This window comes from Poecilia latipinna, unplaced genomic scaffold (genome assembly GCF_001443285.1).
Source record: "Poecilia latipinna isolate Pla-1442-1.1 unplaced genomic scaffold, P_latipinna-1.0 Scaffold1591, whole genome shotgun sequence".
In the NCBI taxonomy this organism is placed as follows: domain Eukaryota; kingdom Metazoa; phylum Chordata; class Actinopteri; order Cyprinodontiformes; family Poeciliidae; genus Poecilia; species Poecilia latipinna.
Genome location: NW_015114207.1, coordinates 1 through 27,745, shown reverse-complemented (window position 1 = coordinate 27,745; position 27,745 = coordinate 1). Strand labels below are relative to the sequence as shown.

The window sequence follows — 27,745 nt, the reverse complement described above, 5'->3', positions numbered from 1 at the left end:
CTCTCAACACAGGCCACAATGACATCACCTTAGTCTGGCTACATGCGCTCTATTTTTTTTTTTAATTTTATTAAATATGCAACGTATGGATAAGCGTGGGATAAGTACATAAAAGGCAACAAATGTGAGAAATTAAATAGGGGCTGCTTTTATTTTGCAGGGAAATGTCAGAAGTAGGCGTCAGAATGGTTGAGAGAGAAAAGGTCGACCTGTGCATTATCTTTACGGCATCGATCCCCAGTTACTTCCATTAAGCCTGATTGATGACTGAATTTATAAAAATGCATTAGGCAAGGATGGGAAAAGTAAAAATGCTTTGTAAAACATGCGGAAACAAACATTGGTGAGAAAAAATGCAGGTATTTATTGCTGTGTTTTTGGGTTTTGACATCTACACAGAAACAAATTGAGTGACTAAATTTCCCTTTACTTTCTTTACTCCAATTTTGGATTTTCTTTGAAAATCTGCAAAGTAATACAGTCTCAAAGTATTTTTTTTTTTTTTTGCTATTGACTATTATTGAAAATGTACACTGTGTTTTTTGCTTTCTTACTCTCCTCTATTCATAATACTGCTCAGTCTTAATCCGTAAAAGGACACACTCAGCTAAACTTTAGAGCTGCTTTCATTGCTGCCAGCATACAAGCATTTTGTTAGTGTCTGGGTTTCGGTCTTAAAGTGCACCGTTCTTTTCAGCAAATATTATTATAGCTGGGTTGTGAATGTCTTATTGGGTGCAGAAGTTGGTTCAGCAAATGTTGTTTTTTTTTTTGTTTTTTTTTAAGCTGGAGGACTTGCAGATAAGATACCTGTGTTCATGAGAATAATTTGTGAAATCAGTTCATTGCTTTAATTTAAGAAAAAGCAACAAACAATCTAACCTCTTTAAGAAAAGTAAGGAGAGTTGTAGCTGGTTTAGCTATTTCAAGAGTGACTTGCAGCATCATCAACTTTCTACAGCATGTGGCAAAAATGGCTTTTGCAGTTCCTGCGTCTTCTGGTATTGCTTTGGATGGCGGACCATGTCCCAGGTGTTGTTTATAAATGCACAGTGGGCACATCTGGACCGTAAACCAAGGAAGCACAAATCTGTGAGCTAGTCTGTCTCCGTGGGCAAAAACTCATTACTGGCCCAGAACTTGAAAAGCAAGCTTTTTGCTAATCAGATGGAAAATCTAACGCGTTCTGCAGAAATATGTTGAAAACCCCCTGATCTTCTACTTCCTGCACATGTCTTCCTCTACGGCTGTTCCAGGAGGGATTAGAGGGGGGGGGGTTATTTCTCCATCAGTTGAAATCCTCAAAACCTCAATCGTAAAGCTTATTTTTCTTTTCTTTTCTTTTTGTAGCTTCAAACGAGATTTGGCCCTTTAGCTCATCTGTGGTCAGTCCCTCCAGAATGTTGCCATGTTGTTGTTGTTGAGGCCTGTAATTACTGTGGTCAAAGTTGTGAGATTTTTTTAGGCTTTATTTTTGCCTTATTATAGTCTTACAAAAAGGTCGAAATTGCTGCACATAACCTTCAAAAAAAAAAAAAAAAGACAGGATTCTAACATTGTTGCCGTTTAAAGTGCAAATAACATTTCCGAGAATCTTTTTGAAGTAGCACATTTAATACAAATAAAGTTATGTCCTGAGGAGTTGTCAAAGTGCAAAAGAAGAATTGAATATTAGTCATTCAGGTTAACATGAACTGTATACACAATAAAGCAAATCCTGCAAAACATCTCAAAATGATTTTTGCAAATGAAAATATGCTAATGTTACGGTTTTGAATTGCACATTCTTTGGCTTCCAAGAGACATGGTGAAGCAGGAAGCTAAATTAAAAGGGTTAGAGTAATTTTAGCCATTTCTTTTAGTTTTATGGTAAATTTGTGTAGAATATGTCCACAACAGAATAACATTAGATGTCTAAGGGAGGAGAGCTGCTGCTGGCAACTGGAATCAGCTGATTTTACAGTTGATTGTAGCCTAAAAATCTAATCTTTCTTCTAATCAGCGAATGCAAACAACCCTGAACTGATGATAACATTGTTTAGCTGTTGCTGTGAATCAGGGGTTTATAAATACAAAACAAACAAAAAAAAAACAACTGACTCATAGCTGTAATCATCGCATTCTTCCTATTGTCCTTACTGATAAAACACTTCTCCTTCAGTAACGGTGTCCACACTGAAGAGTGTTTGGTAGCGAGTAATGTGGTGTTTCTACTGCCTGGAACATGACGCATTTTTAACTTCTGATTAGACTGGAAACCATCAGAATCCAGCCACCAAATTTAGTTCACGTTGTTAATGTTAGCAGGAAAACAACTAATTGAAACCATTATTATGGTTTTGGGAAGTGTCTTGGTCTCAACCATCAGTGTTTTTGCATGCTTTAAAGTATTTGCCTTATTTGATTTGAATAAATAGTTCTGTGACCCGTCTGCTATTCTCTAAGGATTAAGAGGCCAGCCCAGCATCCATTTCCTGCGCAGAGCTCTCAGTCTTCCTGCCGACACGTCCTTCGCCAACCTGACTGCTCTGCTTACTGTGGCAAGCTCGCCGTCACGCATCCAACACTTTCCCCACCTGCAGGTTCTGGGCAGCAACAGCACAGGTGAGGGTCAGGCTAACGGCTCCAGCACAAAGTAGGTAAAGGGGCGGGGGGGTTTTTGTTTTGTTTTTTTTAACAAGTCACAGCTGAGAGGAATGTAAAGCTGCAGTGAGGGAGTCGAGTGAGTCAGGAGAAGTAGAGCCACTACCTCTGGAGGCCTTTCTGTCTCATCTACTGAAACACAATAAGCCCTTTGTGTGCTCTCTGTTCTAACACAAGCCCCATGGCTGCATGCTTTCAGGGAATCTTATCCACGTCTTGATATGTGTTATAATAATTTTGTATGTCCCCATTTCTCCTTAAACTTGACCAACTCTCCAGATATCAGATATGTTTCCTGCTGGCATGCTTTTTTGTTTTGTGACACTCAACAACTTTTTGTATCCAGGTTTTTTTTTTCCACTCCGTTTCCTTCTTTCCTGTTTTCCCTTGCTTTCTTTCCTGTCCGGTTCAATGACTCTCCTTTATCTAAGTTGTTTGTTTTTCTTTGTAACAACCCCTCTGTTTGCTCCTGTCTCCACCCCTCCTCCTGCACTGTTACCTTCCTCTCGCTTACTTTCCTTTTTGCTGCATTTTTCTCTCTTACGCTCTCTCACTTGCGCTCTCGCAGGCACAGAGAAGAAGTTTGAGCTGACTCCAGTAGCAGCCATCTCTGTACACCTATTGGCCAGCGATGGAGCGGAGCTGCAGGTGAACGGACCAATCACGTTCTCCGTTCCTCTGCCGGCAGACAGCAACTTGAGGGAAAATGATCACATCCCTGCTTGGAGATTTGACCCTCGTTTAGGTAAGTAGGAATGAGTTTCAAACACTGAGTAGAGAGAAATATGTGACGTTAAGTCATTAAATATGTTTTTGAATTTCATCTGCATAACTAATTTCACGAGTTGTCAAAATCAAAAAGTTTCGAGGCTTTTCAGGTTTATTTATTTTGCCCTTCTCTATTGAGTTTTTAACAATTACCCTCTGAAATTGATTTGTGTTTTAATATGTATGAAATGCCACAACTAATGTTAATCAGTGATTGCGTATCACAGAAGAATATAAAAGAAAACAAGCTCAGCCAAGACAAATAGGTAATTATAAAACATACCATTTCTAACTTTATGGTTTGATGGATCTGAAGCTTTTTTTCTGTAATAATCAGGCTGATTAAAACAATAAAGCTTACCCGATTCAGGGATTTATGACCAAAAGATAAATTTTTATTTATATCTGTTCTAATAGGGAGCACTGAGAAAAATGGAATAGCAGGAAACGATAGATCGCAGGCGAGTCCGCCAGCATTCACCTCAGTGTCCGGTCAGGACGTTTAGGGAGAGTGTCTCTTTTCCACTGTGACTTTGGCTTAGAGACGAAGACACAGGATAACCCTTCTTTAAGTTGAGGTCACTTAAACAGCAGTGGTGCTCTCATTTTTTACACCAGGTTTGGATCTTTGAAGGCTTTTCTCTTTGGATTCAGAAACAAGTTATTTATTCAAAGAATTCAAACTCAGAAAAAGTTTCTGAAAGCTAAAAGACTTGTCTAAGATTAAACGTGCAGAGATGGCATCTCACAGCTTTATATACACAAGCTAGTCTATTTGTACTTTAAAATCTCCATGAAGTCACAACAAATCTAAGAAAAATCAAACAAAGTTGAGATGGGGGGGATGAAGAGAATAGAACAGAAATATCCTTTATGGTTCAACAGTGGGGAAACCATAAACAGTGCTATCAAATGTTGGAAGTTATACATTACAGGGATTACTGTGCCATTCAAACATGTTAACTGAGAAAATATTTACAGTTGTCAGGTGATTTGCAAGTACCAAAAAGTCACTTTTTAAACCATTTCCCGTAGCACTCCTCCTTTTGCTAAATAAAGACATTTGGGACTCACTAACTCTTAAAAATGTCAGGTAATGGGTGAAGACTGAGGGGCTTTTGGTGAAATGGGATTCAGCTTAAATGTTCTAGTAAGCAGAGTCACTTTGAGGATGAAAAAGTCAAAGGTCAAGGTTGCTTCATGTAACTATTTGAATCTTCACTTAAAGGTAAATCACTAACTAAAATACCACAGTATGCAAATTATTACAAACCATGTGCATACTCTTATTGTGCAGCCACTCAGGTCAGAGTCGGTAATGAATAACTTGATTCATGAAGTCATACAGCGACCAGACCCAGTTCCACATTAATCTGCAAATCAAAGTAGTGTTATGCATCACAAGTTTGGGCCATGAATGCTTAATCTCCCCCGGTTCTGTTAAATCTCAAACTACACAATAGCAAATAATTTTGCAGTGTTGGTTTATGAACGCTTAAAGCCTCGACATACCTTCTGATGTTTTTCCAGAAATCTGTGTTTATCAAACGTCCCACTGTGGGACACACCCAGTTCCTCTCGGACAGTTGGCTCTGAAAGACAATGAAGCGATCATAAGTGGAGTTACACAAGCCTGCGCTATTAAACATTCCTCTGCAGCCACATTAGGCTCACATTTCCTGACTTCTTCTGTGTCTTTGTCGTATTTGTGCTCTTCCTGTGCAGAAACAAGGTCTTTAGGACATTTTTTTTTCTAATAAAATAAGATATGCTTTAATGTTTTATCTAGAGCTGAAATAGTTTGGTAGTGGTAGCTGAGTGGACTAACAGGAAATCATAACATTTATGTCAACATATAGGCTGCAGAAGCTAGCAGAGGATGACATTTATCCTCCTACTACTGCAATGACTAATGCATTGTCTGATCTTGTTTGTAATATAACAAGCATGATTTGCATTTACATGGAATTTGGTTTGCATACAAACACTCCTTTCTGTTTTGTTTAGTTTGTTTCCCTATATTTCTTGGCTTAATACATTTTTATTATTTGAAAAAGACAGCAGATGTTTGTTGTCTGTTTATGTTTCAGCCATATTGAGGGTCTTTGTACATAAAGTAAGCCGTAGTAGAATATTTTCTGTTGCCATTATGATTTTCTACGGAAAAACTTTAAACTAAAAGCAAATTAGGCATAGCATTCCTTTATTTTTTTTTTCACTTTACAGACAGAAAAGTGAAACACTAGAAGTCAAAGAAAAAGCTGAGGTTCAGTTTAGAGCAGATTTAGGTTTTAAAACAGTGTTTTGATCTTTAAAAGTCTCACACAGCTCTGTTCATGTCACCATCTGAGAATGGAAAGGGTAAACCTACCAAGACACGACTGACCATCGAAACTGACAAAAAGAAAAGTATTATTGGAAGAAATCTTGTCTATAGTCTATCATAACCTCTTAGAGGATGCTTCAAACATGTCAAAGAAGATGTTCTGGTCAGATGGCGGCACGTGTAACTTTTTTGCCTACATGCAAAATGCTGTGTGTGGTGGGAGCACAGTGGACACCACCCTGAACACAATTTTTTACAATTTTTAATTTGTAAAAAACTTTAAAAACTCTCACAGTTAAGCACGGTTCGAAACGTAACTCTTGGTTGCCTAGCAACAACCACCGTGCCTCATAACTACTTAAAAAATAAAAAAAACAGCGGCTTGGAATAAAAACTGTGGATAAAACAGGAAAAGTAACGCCTCTAGTTTAAAACAGAAACCTACTATAAAATTAGTGATAATTATCGATATCAACTGATATGAAATGCTTATATTGTGACAGGTTTTTCAGCCATATCGTCCAGCTATACCTTCAGACATTGTAGAAAATAATCACAGGGTTTGACAGACCCTGTTTAAAGGCTTTAGACACAAATCTTTAAAGTGCTCAAGGTATCTACATCCAGAGCTTACTGAGGATATTCTGACGGAAACCTAAAGAGGACAGAAACACAGCCTGTATCGGCGTATATTTCCACAACAGAAGCCCAGACCCTTCTCCAGGCTACACCCCTCGTTCCTTAGCAACTCACCAACTGAGTGACAACAGAGCCCTCACTTCTGAATAAGTCTCCTCTCTGGACACATGGCTGTTTTAAAATACATATTTGGAGTTATGTAGCCATGATAACCATCCAACAATGAGGAAACATTGAAATCCCTTAGTGCTTTTGGGGTCTGATAAAAGCCGGGATACAATGAAAGTGGTTTTGTTTATGAAATATCCACATGGACGACACACAAAAACCTGTTTGTCTTGTATAACGGACGAGCTGTTGCATTGTTGGATGTCAAGCTGGCATGGAGCGAAATGATGTCATATACAAACAGATCGCGTTCACCTGCTGCCTCTGTGTGCATCTGCGGTCTGCAAACAGACGCACCTTCATCTTGAGGTGGGAGTCGGATGCAAATCGGAGCAGCTCGCTGAGACGAGCCTGCTACTAACTATAGCCGGCTGTGTTGACTTTGCATGGACGAGTGAAAGGGTTGTGCGCTTTCTAAATGTTTGCAAAGCTTTAGCAGTCACTATTTTACTTTTCCTGCGTTGCATTGTGTGGAAGCATGGGAACAGAGTCATTAAATGTCCCTATTAAACGGGTCAGCCGCTCTCTGAGAGGAGTCCCTGGTGGAAACGGTTCAGACAGGACCTCACTGGATCCGAGCAGGCCTGAACACAGTGAAAGGAGAGCTGAGTCACACAGCCGCTCTCATTTCTTTCATCCTGTCTTTCATTTCTCTTATCTCTCTTTCCATTCCTCCTGTCTGTCCACTGTTGTTTCCTCTGGCTGGCATGTTTTTTACCCTCTGACCTCTATTGTATTTATATTTTTAGCTCTTTAAAACTCCCCCACCTCCCTTTTAAGTTTCCCTTTTTTAAATGTCCGTGCAAATTCCTGAATATTTCTTGTTTATGTTTGTGTAAATATCGTCTATTTGTCTCTAAAACACATCAGGTCAGAAGTGTAAAGGCTCCATTGAATGTTTCCTCTAAGTGCACATTCCCTGTAAGCCAATCAATCAGTGCCTTTGGCTTTGTTGTGGTTTTATTGTAATGACATTGCTCAAACTGCTGCTGTGTTTAGTGATTTCTTTTTTGTGGCTCTCTGTTGGTATTTTCAGGTTGCCTCCTTGTGGTGGGCTTGGATATTGCAGCCTTTTCGATTCAAAAGTTTAACTTTTCCAGCTTTTAGTCAAATATCCTTAAACTGTGCAAATAAAATGCTTGTTGTAGTTTAACTTAGCTACTCTAAGAGAACAGCTGTGATGCCTCGGGTATTATGTTTTTTTTTTTTTTTGTGTGTTTTTAAATAGTACATCAGGCTTCTTATCAAAGTCACTTTATGGATTGTTGTTTTTATTTTACATCACTATTCAAAGAAAACTAATATTGACCAAGGTGTAGTGACCAAATTTGGTCTTTTTCAGGTTAGCATCCAGTCCTGTTCTGTGTTACACAACAAACTAACCAAGTATTAGTAATCAGCATATTACCTTTTCTTTACATGTCGCCATATTGTGAAAGAACAAGAGAAAATGAGGGCAGGGGGAAAAGATATAAGACGACAAATTGGGGATTTTTTTTGTTTACAAGACCGATATGTTCTTATTTAAAGTTGAATCATTCTCTCCATTTAAAACTACTGATGCAAAGTTGAAAATTGTGGAGCGCTAACTGCTGTATACATTACCACTTCTTATGTTGGATTGATGATAATTCTTGCACAAGATTACAATAATGCTCCATTGTCCTTACCTAATGTGGGAGAGTCAGATGGGAATTTAGACTGGATCATCCAGTTTTCACTTTGTCACTTTCTTCTGAAGTTCTTTTTGACACTGTAACTTTTGGCCAAGTTATATTTTAATCAATGTGGTTTTGTCTGTTTAGGTGCCTGGATCAAGAGCAGTTCGGGTCAGGTACAGAAGGTGGGGAACCAGCTTACTCTGACCTACCTCGCTCCCCAGCTCGGGTATTGGGTGGCAGCCATGTCTCCTCTGAACTCGGGTAAGAAATTAGACAAAATTATAAGTAAAGTTTATTTGCTCTTTTTTATGAGCTGTTTCTTTGTCTTCTTAGTCAATAAAGTTAATTTTTTGCAGGTCCAATAGTGGCAAGGGACATCAGCGCTTACCATACCATGTTCCTGTTGGCCATACTGGGAGGCATGGCTTTTATTCTGCTGTCCCTGCTGGGCCTGCTCTTATACTACTGCCGGTATGTATAGTAATTAACTTTTTACAGCAATATGTCTTTCTGATTCACAAGAGGTTGTTTTTTTTTTGTCTTAGTCAAGGACCCTTAAAGCCAATCATTTAAAAATACCTTGATCAGACCTAATGCGAAGCTATTAGGGATTACAATTGGAAATCCTGGTTGAGAAAATGCAGATTCACGCAAAAATAAAAATACAAAAACAAACAAATAAGAATAAGAAACTGTACAGTAAGGGGAAATTTAAAGCATGATTTGAAAAATACTGTGTGGTAATTAGAAATGACATACTTAAATGAAAAGAATTAGAGGAAGGATCTGCGATAACGCTCCTTTGTACACTAAGGATGCAACTCTTTCACTAAAGTAGCTCCCCTTGACAGTAAAGAACATTAATTTAAAGTGGCCTAGCTTACTGTATTTTCTACTCTAGTAGCGTTACAAATAAAATTTACGTTGTTTTGGACTCTTAGCCAAATAATGTAAGCATCTGGGTTTACAGGTCAACTATAGAAATTGGGGTTGCTCAGTATTAATGGTGGGGAAAAATGATTTGTTTTGTTGTTGTTTCTATGTGCAACAATATATAGAAACAACATGAGTTGGAAGACTAACTCATGCGCTCCGCTGTGTCTGAACAGACGCCGCTGTTTGAAGCCTCGCGGGTCTCATCGCAAGTTCACTCTGTCAGCTGGTCTTGACAGCACGAAGAAGGATCAAGCAACCTCCATGTCCCACATGAACCTCATCAGCAATGAGGTCTGTCTACTCAATTATTCATTTTATAAAGGGAACTCTTCTGCTTTTTACATGTCAAAGGTTTTTGGCTAAATGTTACCACCAACTCCAAGTCAGTAAAGGTTTGCAGTAGTTCCTGTCAGCAGCACAAGTTCGGGTGTTTTTTAAGGTTGAATCTTGTCGCAGTCAGTTAGTGTGAACTGATCACCAATAAAAAGCCAATAAAATAGAGCCACTACAACAGCAATGATTTGATTTTTATATACTCGTATTAATATGTCTTAAAATATTTGAGAGAATGTATGACATGATCATAAATGCAAGATAGTAGACATAATAAACTAATCGATTATAAACATAGTGGTAAAAATGAAAAAAGAGAGACATTCAGATATTTAAGACTTTTTAAACTCTTTGATTTGATTCCTTTACCTTTTGATGCCTTTTAGTATTTTGGTTGTTTTTTTCCTTGTAGAGGACTTTGTGTAGTCTGTGCTTTTGGAAACATGCTATATAAATAATTTTCACCTCTTTAACCTAAATAGTGAAAGGTTATTAACATAAAGCCAACATTTAAAATACTATATAAACAGAAAGATAAAAATGCTTTCTTTAAACAATAATTTGCTGAACTTCCAGTCTGAACTTCATGACTTTCCAAAATCTGTGAAGACTGAGAAAGTCATGTAGTCTGTCCCCAGATTTAGATTGTGGAGAGTAAAGTAGTAAGTGTATCTGGAATTGAAATCAACAGCTGTGACAGCCTCCTCAGTGAGTCAGACTCAGCAATGCCTGCAGGCTGTTCAGAAAGGATTCACTCTGACAGCGTTACACCTCCTCTCTAAGTTTGAAGGATCAAAGATGAGCAAGAGCGACAGAATGGGGAAGTCTTGTGCAGCTAGAACACCACAACCTGTGCAGACTGAAAACCATCCAGGTTTTAGGGTTCAATTGAGCCATTCAGCTTACATTCCAGTTCCTCCTTTGGTTTTAAAGATTACACATGTTATGTTTAACCACTATGGGTTTGGAAAGTGCTTGAATTCTGTATAAAATCCTTGAAAATGTTTGAGGTTCAGGCTGCACAGTTTGGTAGCAAAGTGCGATCTAATGTTTGATTAAAGGCCTAAATTTGGAGCAATTATAGTTGAAACTAGATATTTAAAGATAATATAAAGACACATTCACATTTATTTTCTTACTGTCTGAAGTTAAGTTACACCAAACAGAATTACCAAAATTATTACTATTTGCCAAAGTAAAGGGGCAGAAAACTATGGGAGAACATTTATTAGAGATAAAGACGTTTAAAAACATAAAATGTTGCTTTATTTTTATTTATTTTATCCCTGCTGTTGACTATAGAATATTATCACAAAATGTTAATGACAACAAAAAAGTGTTAATATATAATAGTGAATTGAAACTGTCTTCTTTAGTTCATTTGTATAGTTATCATCTCCAAAGTGCTGCGCTGGAAAAGTTTGAAAACTTACCTTGACTTATAAAATGTATAATTTTCTAAATAGGCTAAAAGAAGCGAGTCTGTTATAGTGTAACATGTTTAAGATCCTTGAACTAAAAAGTTGTATCCAATGGTTCTGCTAAAGAAACCGCATCTTATTTTCTTAGACCGCTGCTTCATATCTGTACTCAACCCTGAATGAGTCTAATACAATTTATATGACCAAATGTTATTTTGCTTAGGTGCAGCTGGAGCTCGTTTCCACAGCAACCGAGCCTGACATGACCACGCCAATGTTGAAGCCTTCTTCGTACGAGCCCCAAGACACTCGGCGTCAGCAGAGTCTGATCCACCTCAGCAAACACAGCCGCTGCTCTCTCGGCAACAACAGCCACCACGGCTCGTCCCTCGGCAACCTGACGCCTCGCAGCAGGGACTACCGGCAGTCTGCAGAGACTTTCCAGCTGAAGGCGGCCCTGTCTTGCGGGACAGAGAGGGGCTACCGTCAGTCGTACACCTCCGTCTGCTCGTCCAGCAACCAGATTTCAGATGCGCTCTCGTCGTCCAATCACGGCCAGGTGTCTGCTACCCAGCTGACCAGCGTTGGCATTATTGACTGCATCTCTCCGTCTTCTCCACCTCACTCCCCCTGCAGGGGGGAAGGAGGGGAGTGCAGGGCGCCCGACCACCTCCTGTCCCGTTCTGTAGACCACCTGGAGCGCCCCAACCCTCAGTTGCTCTCCCGACCGGGCCAGCTGCTCTGCTGCGGCTCGGTGGACCTACTGAGTGCGGGAGAGAGCTACTCCAGAGTGCGCCCCACACTGGTGATCCCCGCACATTACATGCGCCTCCCAGGTGAACACCCGCTGTCTGGTCAGGCCCTCCTGCTGCAGACCGACCAGCAAAGTGACTTGGAGACCATCCAGGCTGAGCTCAACGCCTCTCATTCCCAGCAGCCCCTGGGGCCCAGCCCGTCCGACAGCACCCCAGATCCCAACAAGCAGGGCGAGGCGGAGGCTCTCGGCCTGTCGGAGTCTCTGTCTATCCCTACTGCTCTTGGGGAAACGGCTCTTGTTGAAATAAACAAAGAGGATACCTTGTTGGCTGAAAAGACTCTAATGGAGCTGAGAGGAGGAAAACCTCTGCCTCACCCCCGGGCTTGGTTTGTGTCTCTGGACGGACGCTCCAACGCTCACATCCGCCACTCGTACATTGACCTCCAGCGGGCGGGCTGTCAAAACAGTTCACAGAGCTCAGGAGATCAGCAAGATTATGACAGCGGTGGTAGGCACGGCAACGACGCCAGTCTGGACTCTGGGGTGGACCTGAATGAGCCCAGAGCGGGGCGCAGGGGGGGAGACGCAGAGCGGGAAGAGAAGGCTTCCGAGAGAAAGACTGCCACAGCTTACACCCGGCTGGTGTACGTGGATGATCTGGAGGGGGGAGGCGGCGTTGAGGAGAAAAGCAGCCCAGAGGCTGACGGCGGGAAAATCCTGTCAGACAAAGCTGAGCGTAAGGGAGAGAAACAGTTATCAGGGCTTGTGGAGGGGAAAACAGCCGAGGATGTCCAAATACTAGAGGAACCACCCTCGGTTTCCCCGGCGTCTCCTGCGTCTCCTACTCCTCTGCCCACGCCGGAGGAAATGACTTTCAGGACTGATCACGTGCTGCTGTCTGTCTCCCCAGATGATGATGCAGCACATGAGGATGGAGAGGAGAAGAAAAGCCCCTGGCAGAGAAGGGAGGAGCGCCCCCTGCTGGCCTTCAACCTTAAATGAGTCGCAGAGGCTGGTTAAAGGAGAGGTTTACATTTTTTTAGTCGGTCCTCATTATATAATCACAAGCCATAATTTACTAAAATCATTTCTGGAAGTTTCTCTGTGTCCAAATCTTTATGCAAAGTGACGTCAGTGTAACAACCCAGCTTTAAAATTCACTTTGCAGGTGCATCTCAATAAATTAGAATATCGTTTAATACTTGTAGAGATTCATTATTCACACAGTTTTATATTTAAAGTGTTTATTTCTACTAATTTTGATGATTATAGGAACAATTTAGCTGCCCCCAATATATTATGAGCCATACTATTACATTTTATTATTAAACATTACTTTTTACTGGTCTGAGAAGCTGAATTTGTGGTTTTTGTTTACTGTAAGCCATTATCAATCAAATTCTCAAACAAATACTTGAAATATGTCACTCAGTTTAGTGACTTAATGATATTCTAGTTTATTAATCTGTGTTTAATGTTCAGAAGCACATCAAAGGGAGGGTTTCACACTAAAAACATGATGGATTTTGAAGATGAACTTGTGATTTCTTTGAATTTTACACTACGATGGTTTTACACAGAGAATCTATATGCAATCACCCAGAAGAGGATAAAAAATGCAAGAAAACAAAGATGAAACTGTTTTATCAACACACAAAAATGTAAACCTCCCCACTGCCAGTGCTCCTCGACTGCTTCAACACCATGAAGGATAAATGCTTTTAAATTCAAAGCTTTTGCTCTTATGAAAGCACTGAAAACACATTTCCGCACTGGGATCTCTTCTAAGTCCAGAACTGAACAATTCAGGTCCCTCCAGGAACATCCACCAGACGACCACTGAGCGGCTGACAAACAGGCTTTGGAGCCAAGATATTGGGAGATTTTATGCACAACAAATATATGCCTTTTTTTATATATATGGAGCCTTGTAGGTGTAAATGGACTGTGGTGGAAATAATTGATGACTTGACCGTAGCAGCCGTTTTTTCTTGAGCCATATTGGCAAAATCCCAGGAAGTACCTATTAAAAGTGAGAGTAAACCCCCAGTTAAACCACGGTGACTGGTGTTAATGGATTTGGAGCACATGTGCACTACAGGACATGTAACTGTACAGTTTAATAGGAATCTGTAGACTCTGCTTTGAGTCCTACTGCAGCATCAGCCTCAATATAAACATGTGAACCCTGTACTTTAACTGGTTTTCAGTATGATGGTTATTCACGTCACGTTTAGGTCTGATCAAATTAATGACTACATGCTCCTTGGCCGAATCAGATAATGTGACGCCAGTTTGCTGGTAACGGTAAATCACCACTACAAAACACATAGTTTCACTCTTTGTAATTGTGAAGTTGATCTTATGAAGGTTGTTTTATATTTGCTGAACCACTGAGTTGCATATTTTTATTTTTGAGGCTATGCATCACTTTTATACGTCTGCTTCAGATGCTTTTTTTTTTTTGTAAACGTTAACCTCTATGATTTTAAAATGCCAACATGAAGTATTTTACCTGAAAATGGGCAGTTTTTTTCTTTCTTGTAACATATTAAGGGCTTTTTCTTCTTACCTGGCTTATTGTTGGAGCTGAAACAAATGCTGTGTAATATTTTGCCAACTAACTGCTGCGTTTTAGCTTTTTTTTTCTCCTTACACACATAATCCAAGTGCCTTTGAACAACCTGATTCTGCAACTTTATTTATTTGTACCTTTGCTTTGCCTTTAGCTTTCCTCCTCTACCTCAGCCCTCTCTCTTTGCCTTGTGAAGGGAAGCATGCATTGTGCTTTCCTCAGCACGCAGATATTACTACAGCTACACTGCAGACATTTCAGAAAATGTCTACCAGCTGCTGCAATCCTCAAAGCCTTTACAGTAATCAGCAAGGCATTCCCTGAGAGTAAGTAGGTTTTTCAGGAAAGATGAAGCTAAGTGTGATTGTACGTGAAGCTACCCTGTCCTTTGGTTTTTGGAGAATGAATGTTTATTTCAGTGTGTTTTTTTTTTATTATTATTATTTGAAAACATGGTAGTGTCCATTTGTGATGCTTCTGAGTCTGACTATAAAATCATCAATCCAACCAAGATTTGTGCATCCATAGTAATCATGTTATGGAGTGTCTATAGTTGTGTTCTTACCTCTGCTCTGTCGAAATCATTTGTGAGTTGGTGTAATGAATGAGGGTTTTTTTCACAGTGTCCCACAACGACCTCCAGTTCCAGGTGGAGCAGCAATACAGAATACTGAGGGTGTAAATCGATTGGTTGCATTATATTTTAAGCCTGTTATTCTGAATAAACAACCAAGCTGGAATTATTTGTGGCGTAAGTTATTTACGGTTTACCACAAGCCATGTAGGGGATACAGCAAACATGGATGAAAGCGTTTGGTGAAATGAGAGAAATTGTATTTTTGGTCTACATGCGTTATGTAACATCTGAAGTAAAACTAACACTGCACATCATGATCAATAAATCATCCAGCCAGCAGGCATGTTTTAGAGTTAAAAAATGTTTAAAGTTGACGGGAAATTTGAAAATATCACCTGATAGTTATGTGTTATAGGATGACTGGTAGATTAATACCTACCAACACCAACTTTAAAGTCTTAAAGGCAATGATTAAAAAAACTAAAATAAATAAACAATACTAAGTCTGGTGGGGGCACAAGTAAAGCCTGTTGCCTCCCTCCGCCCCCCGTTTGGTTTTTCTTTTTCATTTTTGTCGTTCTGTGCCCTCATTTTTGTTTGCTTAAAACAAGCAAACAAAAAAACATTGACCTCTATTCCCCCTGGTAAATTTGGTCATGAACCGCCGCTGTGTATTTGGGAGTTTTGCCAAACGATAAATGTCTGTTCCACCTCACTTATCCTCCAGGGGGTGCTATTTCCCTCGTGATACTTTCTTTGTTTTTATTTTTTTTTCCCCATCTCTCGCCTCCTGTCAGTGAGCCTCTAAAAAAACGCTTGCTGGCAGTTTTTTAAGCATCTTGATGATGGCGGAGGACAGTGAGTCCGCGGCCAGCCAGCAGAGCCTGGAGCTGGACGACCAGGATACGTGTGGGATAGACGGAGACAACGAAGAGGAGAATGAGCATATGCAGGGGTGAGGGTGGCCTGTCCCGTCGGGTGCGGGGGGAGAAATGCTCTAACGGTATTGCGAGCAGCCTGTTTATATGTGTGAGGTTAGCGCAGTTAGCTAGTCAATGTTAGCTGACACAAACAGAACTAAGCGACAAACAGGCAATTGTTTAGAGTTTTTACATTTTTTTAGTTTAAATTGTTTTATGTCGCTAGAATATTTGACCTTTTTTGTAGTAGTTTCTGTTATTTTACCCGCCTGGATGACATGACAGCCATTAGGGCAAACCGTTAGTCGGCTAACAGCAAGTAGCTCAGCTGTCAGTGGCTGCTGTAACTGAGGTTAGCTTTGTATGTGTGTATCCAGCAGAGTCAGTTAGTAATTTTTGTCCTGTGTGTGTGTATCTGTGTAGCAGTCCGGGGGGAGAGCTGGGGGCTAAGCGGAAGAAGAAGAAGCAGAAGAGGAAAAAAGAGAAGCCCAGCTCGGGCTCTGGAGCCAAATCTGACTCTGCTTCTGACTCTCAGGAAATCAAGGTATGGTGATGACAGTGGATCTGTAGAACTGAATCATATTAGTGCTGTAAAAAAAGAAAAAAACTTTTCATACCTCTTGAATATTTTTTTTAATTTGACTCTTTATAATGACAAACGTCAATGTCTTTTATTTTGATTTTATATGACATACCAACACAAAGTATAATTGTAAAGTTATAAAGACCAGTCGTGCATTTTTAACAATTGATTTTATAACTAAAATTGCAAATAATATTGAGTGCATTCATATTCATTGTCCTTTACTCTCATACCCCTAAATAAAGGCAACCTGTTGCCTTCAGAAGTCGCCTTAGTTGTATCTTTTGTGCAGTTTAAACTCCATCTTTCCATCAACAGACCAGCTCTCTCTGCCCCTGAGGAGGACATCCATCCCCCACACCATGATGTGGTTGGGTGATAAAATTCCTTTTCTTATCCCACATTGTAATTTGCACAAAAAGTTTTGGATGCTTCATATTTCTCTCCTCACCCTTTCTATCAGTTTAGGTTGTGCTGTATTCTTTCCATTTTGTGGTGATGTGTTGAACAATGTTTTTTTTTTTACTTTATGGTAAATAACACGTGAAGAAAATCACTTGCTCTGAACTTTACTAGTACACTACTTTGAAGTATGCAGTTGTAAAGTGGAGAAATGTGACAAGGTTCAAGGTATAAATACTTCTGTAATGCACTACAGGTAGGCTACAACTTGAGGATATACAGTTGTTTGCAATAATAACCAACACCAAGCTTACTCAACTCCTACTTATTCTATAAACTAGGCTTGAGTCCAGAAACCCAAATTAGTTTAAAAAAAGCAATCAAACCGTCACATATTGTGCAGGAAAAAATTGCGTGACCAAAGCAGCTTATATGTATAAGACATATATATCTTTTTTTTTTTTTTTTATGTTTTCAGAACCCTGGCTTGCCCATTCAGAAGCTCCAGGACATCCAAAGAGCCATGGAACTGCTGTCCTGCCAGGGTCCAGCAAAGAGTATCGACGAGGCAACCAAGCACAAATACCAGTTCTGGGACACCCAGCCTGTCCCAAAGTTAAGTAAGTTTCAAATAAAGTCAGCAAATAAAATCACAATCAATGGCTGCTGTGCTGCAGTAAACGCTGTTTTGTTTAGCAACTGTTTACGAAGGGCATTAATTTTCCAACTAACGACTTTTATTTCATCCTTATGAGTTGCTCAGGGTGCAGTGCTGCAGAAGAGTGTTAGCTATACTGCACATCCAAGCTTTTCCTTTGTGAGTCATTATATTGAGCAGTTTCCATCCCAGCTCTTGCCCATCTTTGTAGCAGGGCTCATGTTACGGGGGACGCCTGGTCACCTTAGGACCAACGCAAGCAGGATTTAACCTCTCAGCTCTTCTGCAGTGTTATTTTTAAAAAAAGACTCTTCCGCTTTTTGAAATTTAAAATATAGAAAATGTTCTCCTTCTTCTTGTGTTGTTTGGAAAATAATTCACCACTGAGAGAGAGATGTGCTATTTTTGTAGATGAAGTCGTGACAAGCCACGGTCCAATTGAAGCTGACAAAGAAAACATCAGACAGGAGCCATATTCTTTACCTCAAGGCTTTATGTGGGACACCTTGGATCTTAGTAATGCAGATGTAGTAAGTGGGATGCTTGTATCGGATAGAAGAAACTAATGAGGTCACTGATAATTATCTAATTGAAGGTGTCTTTCTGGTTGTAGTTGAAAGAGTTGTACACGTTGTTAAATGAAAACTATGTGGAGGATGATGACAACATGTTCAGGTTTGATTATTCACCAAACTTTCTCAAATGGTAAGTACCTCCTGTGTTTGTTTACAGTGCTGGTGAGAAGTTTACATACACTCATTGTAAATTAATATTATGTCTGCTTTAATTTCATTTGAACCATTATATATCTTTAGGGTAGGGCACAACTTTAAGTAATTTTAAGCAGAATTTGGTGTGAAAATTTGACTTTATTCAGATTTTCTCTAGGCCTTGCAGGGATAAATTACACATGCTGAGTCAAAAAAAAAAATACACATATACCTTCACTAATATTAGAACTGTCTTTTAGTAAGTTTACAGAGATGCCACATCCTTTTTGTAGACATCAACGAGGCTCTGTTATATTTTTGTGTGGCTATTTAACCTCCATTATTGACAGGATTGGTGTACTTCATTAAAATTGACTGGCTTGCTGGCGCAGACCTAGCTTTTAAGCTCAAACGGCAAATTTTCAATATGGGTTAAGGTTAGGGCCGTTTCAGGAGCTTAATGTCAGAAGATTAGAAATACGCTTTATCATTAGTTTGCTGTAAGTGCTACAAAACCAATTCTGTCTGATTTTCGTTTGCATGATTGTTTTTCTCTTGTCTCTCTCATTTAACCAAAGACTGAATAACAAAAAGCTTCAGTCTGGCACATTGGTCTCCACTTGCTCCTTTTTTCAAGGAATAATTTTGTTTATGGAGACTTTAATATCCATTTACTTTGTTATTTCAGTTGTTCTATTTGTTTGGGATATATAAAATGTCTTCCAGTGAAAATTGTTCGTTAGAAATAAAATTTTATTGATATTTGTGTACTTGTGTTATTATGCGATTAACATATTACTTGAAAATGGTCTCAAAACAACACTATTGCTTTCCTCTATAAATTCTGGGACAAGTTATGGTCCAGAAATCTTTCCAACTTGCTGTGAAAATCAAACCCTCAGTATGATGCTACCCCCACCGTGCCCGTCAGCTGCACAGCTATCCTTGGGTTTGAAAGCTTCACCTTGAATCCTCCAAGCACACGCTTGATGTCATGGCCAAAAAAGTTACTTCTTATCTGAGAAATGAACCAAAGCGACTGAGGAAAAAATGCAGGAACAACAAAAAGACTGATTAAAGGGTTTGGCATATTTTTCAGCCTGCATAGTTTAAATAAAATGCACGGTAATCACTGAACTTTTCTGCTGCGTAATTGTTCCACGCTGAAACAATGAAAAGTTCAAGCAAATCTTTAAAAGCTCCAAATTAATAAGATGTACATTTTCATGACGAATCAGTGTAACCTTCTCACCAGCCCTTTTACTTTTACTTTATTATCCACTTGCTGAAAGTGTCACTGTCCCTCAGGGCTCTGCGTCCACCTGGTTGGTTACCGCAGTGGCACTGTGGAGTACGAGTGTCCTCAAATAAGAAGCTTGTTGGATTCATCAGTGCCATCCCTGCAGACATACGCGTCTATGACATGTGAGCTCATCCAACCGGGTCTATAGGTTTCTGCAGTCTGTCAGGCAGGGATTCAACCCTTGTTTGTCCCTGTTGGTGCAGGACAAAGAAGATGGTAGAAATCAACTTCCTCTGTGTTCACAAGAAGCTGCGTTCGAAGCGCGTTGCTCCTGTGCTGATCCGAGAGATAACACGGAGGGTGAACCTGGAGGGAATATTCCAGGCGGTGTACACAGCCGGAGTTGTGCTGCCTAAACCCGTGTCTACATGCAGGTATGACGAACCGTACTCGATGTTAGAACATGGTGGCACGGCATCTCCCCATTTCATTACCTTGTTTTTTGTTTTGTTTTGTTTTGTTTTTTTTCCCCCCATCAGGTACTGGCATCGTTCGTTGAACCCGAGGAAACTCGTGGAAGTGAAATTTTCCCATCTGAGCAGAAACATGACGTTGCAAAGAACCATGAAGCTCTACAGGCTACCAGACGTAAATGATTGCACTTTTCTCGTTTTTTTTCTAATAGTAAGAGAAATCAAACAAATGGTTTTGCTTCTGTGTTGCATGAAGAGCACTAAGACTCGAGGCCTACGGCTGATGGAGAGACGTGACCTCCACCAGGTCACTGAGCTGCTGCAGAAATACCTGAGACGTTTCCACCTTGCACCGTCCATGGGAGAAGAAGAGGTTGCTCACTGGTTCCTACCACAGGAAAACATAATTGACACTTATGTTGTAGAGGTCTGTACATCTACTTCCTGTCCTCAAGCTAGCAACTCGTTTTGTTGTTTTTCTTATAAAAAGATGTGCTTTCCTCTCTTTCAGACTGCAGGTGGCGTACTCACAGACTTTACTAGTTTCTACACTTTACCCTCAACTGTGATGCATCACCCTCTACATAGGAGCCTGAAGGCAGCTTACTCATTCTACTGCGTTCATACTGTAACTCCACTACTGGACTTAATGAATGATGCACTGATCCTGGCAAAAATGGTAATGAGCCACTTCCTGCCAAAAACCTCAGTTTCACAGTTGATGCCAGATATTTACACGTATTGCATAAAAGCATATACGCATAGTTTTCCTCACTGTCTGACATTAAATCAGTAAACTGTTTGTAGTTTTGATCATTTACTGTTACCGGATCATTCCGTTTTTGCTGAACATCTTGAGTAAAGAAAGGGAGAGAATATTTTCTGAAAAATGTTTCAGATCATTTTCTTCAAATTCAGCACATCCACATACATTTTATTTTATATTTGGTATAACTTGGGTTTTACTTCCACAAGTTTTTCCACAATAGTTTGCTCAAATTTTGACCCCAGAGCTTCCGTAACGTAGTCAGGTTTGTTGGCCGCTTGGTAAGACTGAAAAAAATTACCACGCAGAAAATCTGTCATTAAATATGATCATTTTAATAAAATAACATTAAAAATAAAAAATTAACAGTGGTAATAAAATCTCATGGGGTTTTTTTTATTGCTCATAAAAGCAGCATGTCAGGTCGTCTTGAAAATTGACATTTTTAATCTGGACATTCCCATGGTGTTAATAATTTTCTATAAGTACTTGAGGAGATAAACGTGGTGCTTTCAGAAAGTTGAACCCAAGAATGAAGCAGACATGTGGAGATCAACACTTCTCCTGATATCATTGCCTATCAGTATTTTTGAGGTGATGCCTTTAAATTAATCTGCTAAATGTTGTGAATTATACTATCACAAGCTCAAAATTTTACAAATTGTTTAGAGGTAAAAATCTGATATTTAGCAAATAAAAAAAAACTGGAAATGTTTAGTTAGATTTAATGATGGAATGAGGGGGAAAAATGTGTCTCCACGGTGTCTACATATCTGAGCTGTGTGTCATTAAATGTAGAAACCTAAGAAGGTGACTCGTCATCAGTGTTTGTTGTGTGTGTGTTTGACAGAAAGGCTTTGACGTTTTCAATGCCTTGGATCTGATGGAGAATAAGGTGTTTCTGGAGAAGCTGAAGTTCGGCATAGGAGATGGAAATCTGCAGTATTACCTCTACAATTGGAAATGTCCCCCTATGGACCCTGATAAGGTCAGCAGCATTTTACTACAATGCCTTTTGCATCTCATCATTCAAAAAGACAGCAGTCCTGTGTCCTAAAGACGAATTGCAGTGCAGTTTTCAGTGGAAGAACATTTCACGTGATGCTGCTCCTTGTTGTGCCAAAGCATTTGAAAGATTACGTTAACTGTATCTGAGTCCTTAATCATACGATTTTAATTCTAGGATATTTTTGGTCTCTGTGTTGTCAGAAAACATGTTTCAGTACTTGAACCATGTGAAAGGAGCATTGAATAGGGTTCCTATACAAACCTGAAAAGTATGCCATTTAATTTCTGTGTTTTCTGGATTGGGATAAGAATGCAAAAATAAGAGTATAATAATAAGTATTTGTACTTTCATGGTTTATTCTTTCCCTCACTGCCTAGATGTCCTGGTCATTCTTTCTTGTGTCTTCCATTTGTTGTTTTGCTAGTTTTCCTATCTCACTTCCTTTTTTCTTTGCCAGTTCTTCTTTCCTTTTCTTTTTGTGCTTCTTTCCTTGTGTCCTACATCTTATTTCCTTGTCTGCCTTCCTTTCCTTCGTTGTCTTTCTCTCTTGCTTCCTTCCTTCAGACCGCCGCCTGTAGGAATGGCTAACTCAAACTCATTTTATGTTATAAACTGAACACAGAAACTAAAACTAATTATGCACACTACTATAAACTGCTCCACAAGGATGATGCATTGAATCTCTGAAAACAAAAGTCTTTACTAAGTTTTAAGACTAACTTAATCAGGAGTTCCATTGTATTTCAGTATTTTCAGTGTTGGTTAGTTTGTCATCTAATAGTCTGCTGACGCTCGTGTTCCAGGTCGGTCTCGTCCTTCAGTAGCGGCCCGTTTCACAGCTGCTCCACAAACGAGCGTCGTTAACTTCAGCTTCTGGATTCTCCTCACTTGGACCTGCGGGTCGCCCGAGCTCAACAGTGACATCTACCACAAGTCAACCAACCTCGTGACCGGGCTGTGGTCTCATTAAGAACTCCTGCAGTCTGCCCAGAGGTGAAAACTCTTCAATCATCATCCTGAATGTGAAGTCATGCTATGCCTGAGATATCCTTACAGTTACAGTGCTGTTGACATGCGCTCCCGCTCCTAAAACACGACGCTCGGACGTTCCAGAGGATGCCTTGGCATTGTGAATTTTGTTTCTATTTCCTCATTCTCTACAGACATTGTCAGCAGGGGGCTGGTATGAAATGCCTGTTCATATACCTATGTAAATGATGATCAACGAGGCAGTTACGTTTTTACATGTTCATCCTCTCCAGTCCGCCATCGTGCCGCTGCGCCATGTATCGTTTCCCTCCGTTTTTATATCACTGTGGTCATTATGTGGCTGTTTTAGGCCTACGTAGGATTAGGACCTGTAAGAGAGTGTTTCAGACTCCTACCGAAACGCTTTTTCTTCAGTAAAATATCTGTAACAAAGGAAATCTCGTACAAGACAACACAAGAACTGCAACATGTAGTTTACATTAAAAACAAAACCACATTTATTCCTGTAGTTTGAGTTGCAGGTTTGTGAGGGCTGATCTATATCCTTCTTCTTCTTGAGTTGTGTAGAAGTCGGTGGCTTTTTAATGACGAATGTACAGCATCGATGAAGCACAATTTTACAAACAAGTCAAATGGTTCTCTTACAAAAATCTTAAACGTTTGGTTTTGACAAATGGGAGGAACTGTTTTACGTTATAAAGCTGAGGTTTTGTAATTTAACATTAAACCCATACATGTAGTAGTATTTACTGTTGCACTCCATCTTTGTTGTTTTTGGTACACTTCCCAGTTAGCAGGAGCTCTAAAAAAAGGCAATACATTTCATTTCGATTGGGATTTTTGTAGAAATTAAACGGCTTATTGGCTTCAAAATAGAATAGTCAAGCAACCACGGTCTATTTTTAGTTTAACCATTGCCACTTGCGTCCACTGGTTCAGAAGTGCAATATATATCCATATGTCGAAACATTGAAAGCCAACCATTGGACTGGATAAACCTGGGTTATAAATTGAAGCGTTAATTAATCAAAAAATCAGAGGAAACTTTTAATACATTTCTGTAAGTTCATCACACACTTTTATTGGCTTTCTGAAATCTTTTTTTTTCTTTCTTTCAGACATTAAAATATGTAGTGGGTCATTTTGTTTTAGTGTGATGTGCAGCTAACTGTATAGAAGTTGTGATATTTGTTAATGTAAAATGTCAACTTCAATTCTCCCTTCACCCATACTTTTTTGAGGGTGGTTACCAGTTCTGTGTGCTTCAATGAGCAAAGGTTTTGACCAACCACTTGTTCTAAGGAGGAGTCTGTTTTTGTTTTAGATTCTCTTTGGTGGTTTAATGTTTGTGACTCTGCAAAATGTAAGACAAACGGGCAGCATCTGCTTTTTTTTTAAATTATTCAATTTTAAAAGCTCTGAGTCCGACTCTCAGAGATGCTACAGTCATTAATTTAACAATGAAAACCGGTTTCCCCATCGACGGCGTGCCTCGTGTTGCCCGCAGTGGATCAGATGAACCGTCCGTCGGTTCTGCTCCCATCTTGACTCCAGCATTGATGGTTTACAGCCACAAACTTCAGTGGCTGAGACAACCGCCTTGTTTTTTTTTTTCTCTCTCTCTTTAGGAGATCTGCAAAGTCGGGCGACGTGTGTATCTCTGAATTAACATCCAGGCAAACTGAAGAACAATGTTTTTAATCTAGAACCATTGTAAACTGTGAAAAAGCTGAAGAACATGTACCAGCATCATTTAGGCATAAACCCAGTGCGAATACCAGTCTGTTACAACACATCAGCTATACCAGCATGGATATTTGATTGAATAAACTCTTAAATTTTAAAAAGGAATCATGGCTGAGACGCAACTTCTTTTTCTGTCGTTGCTGAGATTTATTTTAAAGATGTCCTCCTGTTAGGCGTTTCTTTTTTTCTCTTTCCTCTACTAATGAAGTTTTGATTTCCACTGAAGAAATTAACAAGATGTTTTCAAAAACGTAAAGAAAAATCAACATGCTAAGTCTGTTCTGTGTACATTTGGACTGATGACCTCACAAGAGGTACAAATTCAAATTAATAACCTGGTGTTAGTATGTATTGGCAGACTGGCACATTCTGATGCCTGCGAGTTGCATTTAAGTTGCAATGTGTTCATTATGTGTTAGAGGCAATTATTATTATAACTTTAAAAACGACAATACAGAACATGAAAATCTTCTCTTGGTGACAAATTCAGCATAAAGTGAGTTTTAGTTTTATAGAAACGTTTGCATAGCAGATTAAAAACACCACGTGGATATCTGGTACCATCAGCACAATTAAGGTTAAATAATGACTATTGCATAACTAAGCACTTCATTATTGGCAATATGTAATAAATTCATTTACATATATTCATAAACATACTTTTTTGAACTCTAATACACACATTTCAACACATGGAAGAAAACTTTAGAAATAAAACACAATGCATCCGTTCTTAACTTGAACAGAATTGTATTTTATTAGATTTTGCAGAACAACTTTTAAGCATTACAAACAAGGTTCATAAAAGAAGAAATGTCGTAGCTATACAGCTGCAAACTATAATGTTTTATCACAAAACAGTAAAAAGATCAGATCAATTCATCAAAACTGATACGGTTAAAGCTGTTTTGATGGCTGTCAAAGTTTCAACATTACGCAAACAAAATAAAACAACAGAAGCAACAGGTGAAGGTCTCATTTCTGTTTCTTCAGTTTTGTTCTTCTTTTCTTAGCAGGGTTTGGAACAATTCTCTTTACTTTCAGAGGCCGCAGAACACAGGACAAGGCAGAGTCTGTGATTTCAGATTCAATCTCCAGCTTCCGTTTTTGTGCTCTTCTCCCTCCTTCCTCCTCCTTCGCCTCCTCCGTCTGCTCCTCTCCCTCCTCCAGGTCGGCCGTGAGTTCAACTGGCACTGCAGCTGCTTCATCTGTCAGCCAATCAACTTCCAGTGAAGGCACTCTGGGTTTAATGGCATCCACCGTGTCCCTGAACATCTCCTTGTCTTCAGAAGAACACCGTCTGAACCCCAGAGCGAGGAGGCTTTTGAGCCCCAGGTGCGCCGCCACAGTCTCGCTCATGCGGGGCACCTGGCAGGCCGGCACGCCTCTCGTTGCGCTCAGAGCGATCAGGTGGTTCGTCATGAGATGCGGTCTGACGGACTTACAAACAAGCAGCAGCTGGAGCTGGTTCCTCTCTAGTGCCTTGGTGACCTCGTTGATGCCGATGGCCAGCTGCCGTCTGGCCACCGAGCCTGGCCAGCCGTTTCTGGTCGGGTTGGACCCTTGCGCCTCCTCTCCTATCTGGGGAACAGGAGCTGCAGCAGCATCTGGTTTATTCTCCTTCTTTTTCCTCCACTGACGAGGAGTTTTCTCCTCTTTCTTCTCCAGGCCTGTGGCGATTATTTTGTCCTTTAAAGTTCTCAGGATGAAATCCTTGTCCTTCGGTAAAAGTGGGCTCCATTTTGAACTGAAGGGTGATGTGAAGGAGGCCTTACTTTGGATATGCTTTTTGAGATCTTTCTTAGATGGTTTTCCTGCAGCTGTCATGGCTCATCTAGATCACAAAACAAGAAAAATCAACTTAAAGAAATTTCTCTGTATTTTCAGCAACATTCTTCACCAAGATCTTTATCTAATGTCTTTGAGGCTGTCTCTGGATTCCTAAGTATATTTCCGTCTTATTTTTCTACATCAGTGAGAGTAGAATGGATCAACCATTACTAATTTGCTCCGAATTAAATTAATCCATCCTTTCCTCAACCTGCATAATCTTCTCTGATACTATGACAGTAACACAAATTTGATGAATGAGCCTGTCCTTTGTTTCAAAATGAAGCTTCTTTTGCGCCAGAAGTCATTAAAACTCATTAAGTTTATATATATAAAGCGTATATAAAAGTCTATATTTCTTCATAAATATTTCTCTGAAACTTCAACTTAAATGCCACATGCCTGAACAGAACAAAATAAAATCCAGTTTATCATTATAAAGAAAATTGCTTCATATTCCTTTCTTGGGTTTTGTAACTGCAGGCTGACAGCTATTATTGAGAAAACCATCAGTTATTTTATATGAAATGATTGTTCAAACAGTTCTGTATTAAACGTTACTTCGTTACTAATCCTGTGTAGGAACAAAATATACAATTTATCGTTATGAAAATGCCCTATTGTCTTTGTTGGGTTTGTTACTGCAGGCTCCAGAAGCTGTAATTCTGAGACGGTTTTAAAATAGGTTTATATCGACACATTTCTGATTTAAATAAACTGACGTTACCTTTCGCTGTCCACGTTCACACGTTGACGATATAAAAGACATAAAAGAAGTATTTTACTGTTTTAAACATACCTGCATTTAACAATGCCGTCACGCTTAGTTTATCTTTATTTTTTTTAATGTTGGATTCGTGTCTTCAGTCCTGCACAGGGCTCACAGGGCGCTGCCATCTTGTTTGAATTGAAAAGTTTGCATTCAGAAACAGCGCCCACTAGCGTTAAGGAGGCAACATGACAATTACTGATAAGACGAGCAGACAAAACTGGTTTTACACACCAAATCAAATAAACTGGGGCAGCAATTATTTTTGCTGTTTGCAGGATTCCTATTTGGTGGGAGAAGAGGTGCATTAATATTAGCCTTTTCCATAAAATATTTATGTTAGCTATTTTTTTCAGAGTTCCAACCAAGGGGCACACATTGGCACGCCCTGTTTAAATTTCTACAGAAATTTTCTGGCTGGGGCCTGCAATAGCAATGCATAGCAGAGCAGTGCACTAACTTGGAAACTGCAGATAAAACCTTCAGTGCAGTGCAGGTTTTATCTGCACTGCAAACCTATCAGGATCTTGATAGATAACCTGCAATTTTTATATGTTTTATCAAGATTGCACTGCAAGTTAGTCAGACTTACCATGCAGTTTATCTAAACTGCCAAGATAAAACACACACGGCCTCCATGCAGACAAAATATCTAAGTAAGGAAGTATAAGAAAAATCTCAAAGAACTTACAGGAAGAAATATGCGATCCTGTCCATTTCCTAACCGCCTGATACCTTTGGTAGTCCTTCACTGAAAATCTTGAATCGCTCTTAGTCTGATCCCTCCCCAATGGCAACCTGCCCTGGGAAGCCTCGCTACTGGCTGAACCCCAAGACAAAAT

At 39.6% G+C, this 27,745-nt stretch overlaps 3 protein-coding genes across 7 annotated transcripts in view; 2 read left to right on the top strand and 1 right to left on the bottom strand.

Annotated features, from left to right (window-relative positions):
* Nucleotides 1-14,970, top strand: part of fam171a1 (family with sequence similarity 171 member A1) — a 28,139-nt gene extending 13,169 nt beyond the window's left edge. The window contains exons 4-9 of the mRNA XM_015059004.1: nucleotides 2,446-2,604; nucleotides 3,212-3,388; nucleotides 8,350-8,466; nucleotides 8,562-8,676; nucleotides 9,315-9,432; nucleotides 11,119-14,970. Coding sequence (XP_014914490.1) covers nucleotides 2,446-2,604; nucleotides 3,212-3,388; nucleotides 8,350-8,466; nucleotides 8,562-8,676; nucleotides 9,315-9,432; nucleotides 11,119-12,654 — 2,222 coding nt within the window. The 3' untranslated portion in view covers nucleotides 12,655-14,970. The remainder of the gene's footprint in view (nucleotides 1-2,445; nucleotides 2,605-3,211; nucleotides 3,389-8,349; nucleotides 8,467-8,561; nucleotides 8,677-9,314; nucleotides 9,433-11,118) is intronic.
* Nucleotides 14,971-15,565: 595 nt separating this feature from the next.
* On the top strand, nucleotides 15,566-23,853 carry nmt2 (N-myristoyltransferase 2). 3 transcript variants are annotated; one of them, XM_015059033.1, is made up of 12 exons: nucleotides 15,568-15,759; nucleotides 16,151-16,268; nucleotides 17,188-17,329; nucleotides 17,779-17,897; nucleotides 17,981-18,072; nucleotides 19,386-19,502; nucleotides 19,584-19,754; nucleotides 19,860-19,968; nucleotides 20,050-20,220; nucleotides 20,305-20,472; nucleotides 21,410-21,547; nucleotides 22,372-23,853. In XM_015059033.1, the coding sequence occupies exons 1-12, from the start codon at nucleotides 15,647-15,649 to the stop codon at nucleotides 22,390-22,392; spliced, it is 1,479 nt and encodes a 492-aa protein (XP_014914519.1). In that variant the 5' UTR covers nucleotides 15,568-15,646; the 3' UTR covers nucleotides 22,393-23,853. The 3 variants fall into 3 exon arrangements, with proteins under 3 accessions (XP_014914517.1, XP_014914519.1, XP_014914518.1); XM_015059032.1 differs by having other exon boundaries at nucleotides 15,569-15,759; nucleotides 16,148-16,268; XM_015059031.1 differs by having other exon boundaries at nucleotides 15,566-15,759; nucleotides 16,148-16,268; nucleotides 20,050-20,472.
* Nucleotides 23,854-25,037: 1,184 nt separating this feature from the next.
* On the bottom strand, nucleotides 25,038-27,739 carry rpp38 (ribonuclease P/MRP 38 subunit). Of its 3 annotated transcripts, none has more exons than XM_015059037.1 (2): nucleotides 27,595-27,739; nucleotides 25,038-26,138 (listed from the first exon to the last, which is right to left on the bottom strand). In XM_015059037.1, the coding sequence occupies exon 2, from the start codon at nucleotides 26,129-26,131 to the stop codon at nucleotides 25,280-25,282; it is 852 nt and encodes a 283-aa protein (XP_014914523.1). In that variant the 5' UTR covers nucleotides 26,132-26,138; nucleotides 27,595-27,739; the 3' UTR covers nucleotides 25,038-25,279. The 3 variants fall into 3 exon arrangements, with proteins under 3 accessions (XP_014914523.1, XP_014914522.1, XP_014914521.1); XM_015059036.1 differs by lacking the exon at nucleotides 27,595-27,739 and adding an exon at nucleotides 26,862-27,204; XM_015059035.1 differs by lacking the exon at nucleotides 27,595-27,739 and adding an exon at nucleotides 26,934-27,203.
* Nucleotides 27,740-27,745: the final 6 nt, after the last annotated feature.

What these genes read in the sequence shown, in the direction of transcription:
- rpp38 (XM_015059037.1), bottom strand. Translation starts at nt 26,131, where the DNA reads ATGACAGCTGCAGGAAAACCATCTAAGAAAGATCTCAAAAAGCATATC.
- nmt2 (XM_015059031.1), top strand. Translation starts at nt 15,647, where the DNA reads ATGATGGCGGAGGACAGTGAGTCCGCGGCCAGCCAGCAGAGCCTGGAG. An exon ending in GACATACGCGTCTATGACAT is followed by an intron (nt 19,503 to 19,583) that starts GTGAGCTCATCC and finishes CTGTTGGTGCAG; the next exon opens with GACAAAGAAGATGGTAGAAA. An exon ending in CACTGATCCTGGCAAAAATG is followed by an intron (nt 20,473 to 21,409) that starts GTAATGAGCCAC and finishes TGTGTTTGACAG; the next exon opens with AAAGGCTTTGACGTTTTCAA.